Genomic DNA, 11,484 nt, shown 5'->3' on the forward strand with positions numbered 1-11,484 from the left:
GGGACCCAGGAGGCGAGGGGGACCCAGGAGGCGAGAGGGGACCCAGGAGGCGAGGGGGGACCCAGGAGGCGAGGGGGGACCCAGGAGGCGAGGGGGACCCAGGAGGCGAGGGGGGACCCAGGAGGCGAGGGGGGACCCAGGAGGCGAGGGGGGACCCAGGAGGCGAGGGGGGACCCAGGAGGCGAGGGGGGACCCAGGAGGCGAGGGGGGACCCAGGAGGCGAGGGGGGACCCAGGAGGCGAGGGGGGACCCAGGAGGCGAGGGGGGACCCAGGAGGCGAGGGGGGACCCAGGAGGCGAGGGGGGACCCAGGAGGCGAGGGGGGACCCAGGAGGCGAGGGGGGACCCAGGAGGCGAGGGGGGACCCAGGAGGCGAGGGGGACCCATGAAGCGAGGGTGGTACTCCAGGAAACGTTGCAAAAAGTATCTAGAGACTCAGTTTGCCGATTGGGGAGCACTGTATTACAGCATCAGTAACATTCATTACATGGAGTCCTGAAGTTACAGTGCAGCGATTCTCCTCAGTTTGGTCCAGCTGTAGGATCTCACATGATGCCGGCCCACAACTAATCCGTTAGTAACTAGAGGCAAGAACAAAGGGGTCTGTGTTTCACCCTCCTAATAATAACATACAGTCTTCTCAGAATGCGCCTTTTCTTCTCTCCAGCGAGAGGTCTCGGACATGTGTCTGTGCCAAGCTTAGCAATCAGGTAATAGACTGGCCAATATGTGTCGTAATAAATTCTCCCATGAGAGGTCGTGTCTCCAGATAAAAAGGGACCAGCTTTTCCTCATATTTTATTAATGCTGATCCAAAGTATTCCATCTTTTTTATAAATCCGGCATACAGCTCCAGAAAAATGGTCTGTTCTATTTAGTGCTAAAAGTTGTGGTCTTTACCAAGATCCTCTGGGGAATGTCTTTAGGCCCCTCTGAATTATTACCTTGAGTCACACCCTGTTGGAAAAGACCATAAAAACTGACACCAAGTAAAAAAGCTCATAAGTCTGGAACCGTACAATGGATTTAAAAACAAACTCGGGAGCAGTGGGGATAAAATAAAAGCAAATACCGACCACTTGTTACCTGGTGATGGAATAAAATAAGCCAGATGTCACATTTTGTAGAAAACTAGTAGAGAAGGCGACTACATAAAAAGCATAAGGTGGTATGATCAGACCACCGATGTCAACTATTAGATGTCAGCACAATCTCCACAATGTAGCTTCACACTGTAGTGGCGGTAAGAAGAGAAGCAAAACCATAAAAGTAACTTTTTGGGACTAAACTCACTGATGCACTTATCCAGCTCTCGGCTGGAGGCTTCACAAGAGACGGACATCTCGGCAGACATCATTTTAGCTCAATAGTGTCCATTAGCGGCTGATGATGTCTAAAGCCACTGTGTCATGATTATAATTTTTAATGGAGAGATGTGCACAGATCCAGATACCAAACAGGGAACAGTAAAGATCTATACTGAGTAACATTGCGTTGTCCTCCGCTAACAGTCCAGGAGAGGTGACTTTGTCCCTCCAGATTCACGGTACGGTGCTGGATCCGGGTGCACAACATTAGTATTAGTAGATCATCTCCACATGCCCCAATTGGGGTCCACAGTCGGATTCTCTTAAAGGTGCATTTGGTTCACTGGAGAACGTAATGACCGAACGAGCTCGAATAACATTATCAGAGCATGCTCGGGTGTTATCTGAGTATCTAAAGGATTGCTCGGATACTATGAGTCCCAGCGGGTGCATGTTTTGCGGCTGTTTGAAAGCCACAACACATGCAAGGATTGCCTAACAAACTGGAAATCCCGGCATGTGTAGTGACTGTCTAACAGGAAATCCCGGCATATGTAGCGGCCGTCTAACAGGAAATCCCGGCATATGTAGCGGCCGTCTAACAGGAAATCCCGGCATGTGTAGCTGCCGTCTAACAGGAAATCCCGGCATGTGTAGCTGCCGTCTAACAGGAAATCCCGGCATGTGTAGCTGCCGTCTAACAGGAAATCCCGGCATGTGTAGCTGCCGTCTAACAGGAAATCCCGGCATGTGTAGCTGCCGTCTAACAGGAAATCCCGGCATGTGTAGCTGCCGTCTAACAGGAAATCCCGGCATGTGTAGCGACCGTCTAACAGGAAATCCCGGCATGTGTAGCTGCCGTCTAACAGGAAATCCCGGCATGTGTAGCGACCGTCTAACAGGAAATCCCGGCATGTGTAGCGACCGTCTAACAGGAAATCCCGGCATGTGTAGCACCTGTCTAACAGGAAATCCCGGCATGTGTAGCGACTGTCTAACAGGAAATCCCGGCATGTGTAGCACCTGTCTAACAGGAAATCCCGGCATGTGTAGCACCTGTCTAACAGGAAATCCCGGCATGTGTAGCGACTGTCTAACAGGAAATCCCGGCATGTGTAGCTGCCGTCTAACAGGAAATCCCGGCATGTGTAGCGACCGTCTAACAGGAAATCCCGGCATGTGTAGCGACCGTCTAACAGGAAATCCCGGCATGTGTAGCACCTGTCTAACAGGAAATCCCGGCATGTGTAGCGACTGTCTAACAGGAAATCCCGGCATGTGTAGCACCTGTCTAACAGGAAATCCCGGCATGTGTAGCACCTGTCTAACAGGAAATCCCGGCATGTGTAGCGACTGTCTAACAGGAAATCCCGGCATGTGTAGCTGCCGTCTAACAGGAAATCCCGGCATGTGTAGCTGCCGTCTAACAGGAAATCCCGGCATGTGTAGCTGCCGTCTAACAGGAAATCCCGGCATGTGTAGCTACCATCTAACAGGAAATCCCGACATATGTAGCGGCCGTCTAACAGGAAATCCCGGCATGTGTAGCACCTGTCTAACAGGAAATCCCGGCATGTGTAGCGACTGTCTAACAGGAAATCCCGGCATGTGTAGCTGCCGTCTAACAGGAAATCCCGGCATGTGTAGCTGCCGTCTAACAGGAAATCCCGGCATATGTAGCGGCCGTCTAACAGGAAATCCCGGCATGTGTAGCACCTGTCTAACAGGAAATCCCGGCATGTGTAGCTGCTGTCTAACAGGAAATCCCGGCATATGTAGCGGCCGTCTCACAGGAAATCCCGGCATATGTAGCGGCCGTCTAACAGGAAATCCCGGGATATGTAGCGACTGTCTAACAGGAAATCCCGGCATATGTAGCGGCCGTCTCACAGGAAATCCCGGCATGTGTAGCGACCGTCTAACAGGAAATCCTGGCATATGTAGCGGCCGTCTAACAGGAAATCCCGGCATATGTAGCGGCCGTCTCACAGGAAATCCCGGCATGTGTAGCTGCTGTCTAACAGGAAATCCCGGCATATGTAGCGGCCGTCTCACAGGAAATCCCGGCATGTGTAGCTGCTGTCTAACAGGAAATCCCGGCATATGTAGCGGCCGTCTCACAGGAAATCCCGGCATATGTAGCGGCCGTCTAACAGGAAATCCCGGCATATGTAGCGGCCGTCTCACAGGAAATCCCGGCATATGTAGCGACCGTCTAACAGGAAATCCTGGCATATGTAGCGGCCGTCTAACAGGAAATCCCGGCATATGTAGCGACTGTCTAACAGGAAATCCCGGCATATGTAGCGACTGTCTAACAGGAAATCCCGGCATATGTAGCGACTGTCTAACAGGAAATCCCGGCATGTGTAGCGGCTGTAACAGGAAATCCCGGCAGGTGTAGCGACTGTCTAACAGGAAATCCCGGCAGGTGTAGCGACTGTCTAACAGGAAATCCCGGCATGTGTAGCGACTGTCTAACAGCCACAAATCATGCAGCTGTAGAAACTGAATATTATCAAGTCGAAGATACTCAGATAACATGTTATTCCAAGCACATTCGCTCATCACTAGTAGAACTGATATGAATATGTAAATGATATTCCCATGTAATTAGGCATCTTTTTGATACACAGGTTGGATAAACTACAACTATAAATTCTTTGTCACAAAGTTATCTATAAATTTAAAGGACAATCTGGTAGAAAACGAGCAACTACAAAAAATGTAATAAAATAGATTGTGTATATCTACTATATAATTGTCTAAGGGTCACTTCCGTCTTTCTGTCTGTCTGTCACGGATATTCATTGGTCGCGGCCTCTGTCTGTCATGGAAATCCAAGTCGCCGATTGGTCGCGGCAAAACAGCCACGACCAATCAGCAACGGGCACAGTCTGGAAGAAAATGGCCGCTCCTTACTCCCCGCAGTCAGTGCCCGGCGCCCGCATACTCCCCTCCAGTCACCGCTCACACAGGGTTAATGCCGGCGGCAACGGACCGCCTTATGCCGCGGGTAACGCACTCCGTAACCGCTGCTATTAACCCTGTGTCCCTCCAACTTTTTACTACTGATACTGCCTATGCGGCATCAATAGTAAAAAGATCTAATGTTAAAAATACCATAATTAAAAAACAAAAAACCTGCTATACTCACCCTCCGTCGTCCGACGATGCGCTCGCGCCTGCCGCCATCTTCCGTTCCCGGCGATGCATTGCGGAATTACCCAGAAGACTTAGTGGTCTCGCGAGACCGCTAAGTCATCTGGGTAATTTCGCAATGCATCCTAGGAACGGAAGATGGCGGCAGCCGCGCACGTATCGCCAGAGCTTCGGTGGATCCCAGGGGGTGAGTATATAACTATTTTTTATTTTAATAATTTTTAACAGGGATATGGTGCCCACACTGCTGTATACTACATGGGCTGTGTTAGATACAGCGTGGCTGCTATATACTACATAGGCAGTGTTATATACTACGTGGGCTGTGTTATGTACTGCGTGGGCTGTGCTATATATTACGTGGCCACCGTTATATACTGCGTGGGCAGTGTTATATACTACGTGGCTGCTATATACTGCGTGGGCTGTGCTATATATTACGTGGCTGCTATATACTACGTGGCCTGTGTTATATACTACGTCGCCTGTGTTATATACTGCGTGGCTGCTATATACTGCGTGGATGCTATATACTGCGTGGCCTGTGTTATATACTGCGTGGCTGCTATATACTGCGTGGCCTGTGCTATATACTGTGTGGCTGCTATATACTGCGTGGCCTGTGTTATATACTGCGTGGCTGCTATATACTGCGTGGCCTGTGCTATATACTGTGTGGCTGCTATATACATACATAAATACATATTCTAGAATACCCGAATTTTATTCAACTGTAAATCAGTAAAAAGGCCCTCGAGTTGAAAATTTGCAGAACAAAATTCTGGAGGCTCAAAGTTCAGCTGCCCGCCGCATGTCCAGATAAGCTACAAGAAAACACTGCAAATAGTGAAATCAGTATGTAGCTGTGAACAACAGGGGCGGCTAACAAACACCAGGCTTTCTCCAGCTGTTGAAGAAGAATCTGTTCCAGGATGTCACCAGCACTACAGGACGTCACTATACTGCGGCATCAGACCCTGAACGTGGGCAAATCCTCATCATTACATGTTGGCCGATGCTCACACAGCAGCTTGAAAGACGGCTTTTGGATACAAAACGGTGATTTACACCTCTGCTTTTCCAAAAGTTCAAAACTTTTTATGCAAACGTGCAGATTCTGGCAGAACCGTTCGGCAATGTGATGTCTGCTCTCTGGTGTGTGGCAGATGTAAGTGTTGGCTGCAGATAGCGGTTTTACATTAACACACATTTAACTGCATAGGGTTTGGCACCAGCCAATTAGATCTACACTCTAAAAAAAATCAAAATACGAAATTCACCACAAGCCACTTATTGGCCTATTAAATAATTGACGAATGCTAAACAGAGGACGATTAAAGGGAATCTATCACCAGGCTTTTCCTGCCCCATCTGAGAACAGTATAATGTAGGGGCAGAGACCCCAATTCCGGTGATGTGTCCCTTTGCATCAGCTTTGTGTTTTATTTGCTGCTGATGTTTCGGTTCTCTTGAATGCTGAGCTCTGCCTACACTGTGCATAGGCAGGAAGCTGCCAATCAGTGGTGGGGGCGGGGGTTATACAGAGCTCATGAATATGGAGGACTACCTGGCAGCAGGTTTACTAGTCCTCTAGTGATAAAATTACTGTTGTATCAGTAGATGATCAAAACTAAAGCAATCATCCCAATAAGCGACAGGTGTAGAATCGGGACACCTGTCTCTACATTATTCTGCTCTTAGATTAGTTGGGAAACCTGGCGAGATTCCCTTTTAATATCGATCAGTCAAGCACCGCAGCAGAGACACAAGTGTACAACCGTTCCTATGAGATGAAGGAGAATCTCTACCCCAGTCTAACTGGAACGACTATGCTAAGAAAAGACTGCATTATCTGAGCTCCATTACTCCCATGTGGCCAGGGTGGGGCATCCTCCTCCGTCACTGTAATGTAAGGGTTGATAACAGAGACTAAGGCTATGTGCACACCATGCGGATTTGCTGCGGATCCGCAGTGGATTTTTCCGCGCAGAAACACTGCAGATTCACACTGTGATTTACAATACAATGTAAATCAATGGCTAAAAAAAAAAAACTTGTGCGGAAAAATCAATGCGGAATTGCTATGGATTTAAAAGAAGTGCATGTCACTTTTGTGCAGATCTGCAGCGTTTCTGCACCCCTCCATGATAGAAATCCGCAGTGGCAAAAACTGCAGAAAATCCGCGGCAAATCCACACAAAATCCGCGGCAAATCCGCAGCTGTGGATTCTGCCAGGAGATGCGGATTTTGTGCAGAAAATTCTGCACCACATTTCCTACGTGTGCACATAGCCTAAAGCTTGCCATATGATATAGCCGTCAGCCAAACTGCTCCACAGACAACTCTTAGTACCCCCATACACATGAGCACTAGGCTTGGACGAGAGTTCTTGGGACAAATTAGCTACGAAATCTGATTTCTGTGGACCCGGCCTGGGGGCTAAAGCAAACACCAGTCTGGCAGCCGTCATTTTTCATCCACATTCCAAATTTGAGACTTCTGGAGCCCAAACCATAAAGCAATTTTCACCGGAATTCTCGTAGAAAACTGTTTGAAATGACGCAAAATTTTTGTGCAACGCAAAGTTGAGAAAATATTTTGGGAGTTGGCACTTTTGTGCCAGTCCAGCTTCACCCACTTTTTGGAAATGCAGGCAACGCACAGAAAAGATTGGATGTAGCCAAGGTAGCCTGACAAATTCATCATGATGTATGCCATAATAGGGTGTAAACTACCACAGAAATATAGTAATATAAACTACCACAGAAATACAGAAATATAGGCCAGCTCCTGGATGATTGACTTTTCGGACTAGCTGCATGGTTGACCTGCTGGCCCAAAGTGCGCGCTCTCTCGCGGCAAGCAGAGGTAGTGCTGTCCCTGTACCACCTCCCCCTGTTCTCCTCTGATGCTGCAGATGCAAAGCCTTCCTCTATTGGCAGAACTGAAGAGCCTAAGGTTTGGTCCAATGACTCCACCATCCAGCTGGACCGAACAGTCAATCGTTCAAGAGACCACCGTCCCCTGGTAAGCAGGAAACTGGGAGGCTTGGGAGACGTGTTCCTCAAGATTGATTGCTAGAAAACCCTTTTAACTTTTCTCTAGTAGTCAGTTCTCCAAGGAGAGTCGAATGTAGGTCTCAGTAGAGGAGGAAAATAAACACGACCCTTGGCTGGCCATGTATGGCCCACGCTCCATCCATGGCACTGCTGTCTGCACCCTTTGCAAAGCCCTAATATCAAATAGCCTAAATAATTATGAATGGGAGCACTGGGGAATCAAATCTCCCTTGGCGGCATCAGCAGAATACAAGTGTCACATATGGCTGCCGGGCACTGCTGATACCATCACTAAGGGTTCCTTCTCACAATCGGGAAGAGCAGCATGTTGGATGTAGCTCACCTCCGTTGTGTCCAACACGTTGCGTTCTACCTTAGAAGCCCAGTGCATGGGATTTATAGGAATCCAACGCCCACGGTGCTTCTAACTGAAGTAAACTCACCCGCGACGCAGGATAACGAGCCGCAGCATGTCCGCTATCTGCAGGACACACTAGTCTCCTCCGCTGCCCACAGCCATTCGCTAGATGCGGTAAATCCGCATGGTTCACTCAACTGATTAGAAGGCAGTGAAAATATCCTGATCGTGGGCACGCAGAGATGGCACTAATGTTAGAGGAATCTTTATAAATGTAAAGTCTATTTGTATTTATTCCCCCCCCCCCCCCGGCTTACTGACAGAGGATGATCTTCTCACACATCGAGGCCCTCGGGGCGATGAAATATCTTCAGAGGGAGAATCTGAGAGAAGCATTCACAGCATAACAGCGCCCAGATTATCGTCTGTCCACGTACAAACGGGGTCGTTAATTCACCCATCTCCATATCTGGGTCAACAGGTAAGCATCCTATGTTATCAACCTGCACCAAAGAGGAGGCCGACCACAAAGTGCAGCTCTCACGGGAAGGAACGCCAACGCTTCACAACGGTGGCCCGAAACGCGTCCACTCCAGAGGGCAGCGATTTATCACCCACTCAACCAACCAGCTCAGAAGTAATGGCCCTTATACACGAGACGGTAACCTGCCGGTGTCAACATACCGACAATCATCTGTCAGACAAGAACAATGCTGTCAGGGGATTGGATCCTTCGTGCCTTTGTTATCGGCAGCATATCGCCCCGTGTAAACAGGAGATGTGCTGCCGAGCAACAAACTAAACAGAACGATGGTATTATCAAACATGCTGTCTTTATTATCGCTCCTTGGCCTAAATACACAGGGCAGCCGGTGACGAACAACTAGAATATATTTGATAGTCATTTAATACAAGGCCACAAATGGCTCATTAGATTTTATCAATTAAGCAAATTACCTCATGGCCCCAGACTACACCCAGGAATAATCTGGTAATGACAACATACCTATGTAAATAAGTATTTAAGTCTTTTAGTAAATGAACCCAGAATCCTTGTACCAGCAGCATCCAGAACTTCCTAATAACTTTTTATAAGGCACGTTTTCTCATCACTAGTTACCAACAATGGGACCCCCTCTAGTAAATTTCATATGCTCCAGCCACCCTGACCCTTCACCCCTACATGTCTGTGTGGTTCTTGACTACAGCTGGGGCGCTAACCCAATACACAATGTACGATATCTATAAATAAGATATATAGCAGCGTTATCCAATGTTCTAGGTTCCCTGGTAGGGGTATGTCTGCTACATAAATACTGAGGACTTATCCCTAGGATTGGTCCTAATATCAGATTGGTGGGGTCCGAGGACCAACAGGATCAGCTGTTGTCAGCCCTGCTATGCTCCATACACAGGGCACTGGTCACTACTGAGAGCTGCAGCTCAGCTCATTCAATTTAACAGAGCCGGAAAATCTATTTAAAGGGATTCTTGGGTTATTGATAACCTAGCCTTATCAATATGAGATCAAACAGCTTCCACATCCCGACTAATCAGGATTTTGGGCAGCCAGATGTAAACAACGAATTGTCCCGATGGTTTTACTCTGAATTATATGTAGTGCCCGCTGCCAGGTGCTGCAGGTCAGCTCCTGTCCAAGACTAGGCATTGGTCTGCAGTGGCCACTAGACACTGAACAGTCATGCTGTTTTGTCGTGCAGAAATCCTGGTTTTCATTCTGCAGCATTTTTTGTAGGAAACCACACAAAATCAATACCAGTCTGCTCTAATTTGTGGTTTTTTGATACTTTTTTTATTTATTTTTGTGCAGATTTAAAGCATAGTTTTGATGGATTTTTAAGTGTAGAAATACTGTGATTCTGTACTGAAAAACTAAACTGACATTTTACATGTGTTTTTTTTAGCTCCCAATTGAAGCCTACAAGAAAAACCCGCACAGACAAAAAAACAAAAAAACACGCACAGTGAACATAAATGGTCACAGGATCATATCCACTTAGCCCTGCTAAAGAGAGATTTTCCAAAAACTACAGCGTTTATACTATATGGGAACACGGCTGAAACCCTCCTATGCCAGTGACACCTGGTAACTTATTTCATGTAAGGACCCCTTTAGTGCGCAGCTCTGTGCCCCGGTTGTCAGCTGCCATGACGGGCATCACGTAATGCCTGGGATATATTACAACAGTGTCTTGTAATCACACAGACGCCCTGGTATCACACTGTGTAGCGTGGCAGCGGAGGGTGAGATCTATCACTAACGCACTCACAGTCCACCGAGACCGGCCGGCCGCACTGCTGTCTATGGACCAAGGAAAGATGGACGGTTAGAGGAGATTTCTGGGATTTCACAAGACTCAGCCACGATGAAGACACTATATAACATGTGAAATGAACTACTACTTACCAGGAGTGACATTGATGACCCATCAATATCAGCGGAGGGGTCTGACTGAGCCCCCCCAATGATCAGATACTAGCAGGTCCTAAAAGCACAAGTCTATGAAACCAATGGCCGCACTTGGGTCCTCCAGCTCAGCTCCTATTGAAGTGAGTGACCAGTGGGGACCAGTGAACTCCTGATTTGTGGACCCCCAATAATCAGATGCCCAATCCTAAGGGCAGAGGATCCATACGCAGTCCTGGAATGGCGGCACCAGGTACGGTAAGCACTGGTCATCCAGGACACCCCGGCCTCCGCCTGCTGCCACTGAACCAGACTGAGTGACCGCAGCCGGACTAAGGCTTCGCCCGTGTAACGACCGCCCAGCTATCTCATGCCCACCCGCAGGTCAGCGCCACCCCCAGCCTGTGACATCTCGCCACAATAGGGGCATGTGACTGACAGGACACGATCCCCACATTCCAGAAGCTCATGGGACAGTTTTGGGGGTCACAGTCCTATGTGCATCGCCACGACATCCAGATACCTGGGAGCTCAGCGGTCACCAATTTAAAGGGGCAGCACATATTTAACTATAATTGAGAAACCATGCAGGTGCACTGGCCCTTTAAGAGCCCCCGGTGCCCCCCCAGTGATGACAGCCCCCCGGGAGCCAGTCCTCTCCCGTACACCGGGCTGTCAGCCGCAGCTCTTACCTTTCCTGCGGAAGAAGGACATGGCGCCGCCGGCTCCCTGGACGTGCCCGCCTCCCTCAGCGCATAGTGGGGCGCCCCGGCTCCCCTCACCCGGCACACGGGACGCCGGGGACGCCGCTGCCGGAGCTCTGCGGTCACTAGGAGCCCCTCTCCCCGCTGTCTTAGCATGAATGACACTTCCTCCTCCTTCCTCCGGCCGCAGCTCCAGCCCCCGCCATATTGTCAACAGCACAGTCTTCCGGGGACCGCGGGGCATGCTGGGTAATCACCCCGACCCGGTGACTCCCGGGCGGCCATATTAACTAAGGGCACTGTGGAATGCTGGGATTTGTAGTTTCTGGTTAAACTCTCTACTTGGCTTTCTACCCATACCTATAGTCACAGACTGGCTGGCAAAACTTAGCACATAGCAAAGCACCATCAATGGCAGATTACACCTTCTTGTGGTATATAGAAATGGCAGAAGTCGCAGCTGCAG

The 11,484-nt window shown here is 49.0% G+C and overlaps 1 protein-coding gene across 1 annotated transcript in view; it reads right to left on the reverse strand.

Annotated features, from left to right (window-relative positions):
- AKAP10 (A-kinase anchoring protein 10) overlaps positions 1-11,247 on the reverse strand; it is a 57,960-nt gene extending 46,713 nt beyond the window's left edge. Inside the window, exon 1 of the mRNA XM_069761062.1 lies at positions 11,007-11,247. Within this exon, the coding sequence (XP_069617163.1) occupies positions 11,007-11,028 (22 nt within the window). The 5' untranslated portion in view covers positions 11,029-11,247. The remainder of the gene's footprint in view (positions 1-11,006) is intronic.
- Between the last annotated feature and the right edge of the window lie 237 nt (positions 11,248-11,484).

The sequence above is a fragment of the Ranitomeya imitator genome, chromosome 3, assembly GCF_032444005.1.
Source record: "Ranitomeya imitator isolate aRanImi1 chromosome 3, aRanImi1.pri, whole genome shotgun sequence".
Lineage (NCBI taxonomy): Eukaryota > Metazoa > Chordata > Amphibia > Anura > Dendrobatidae > Ranitomeya > Ranitomeya imitator.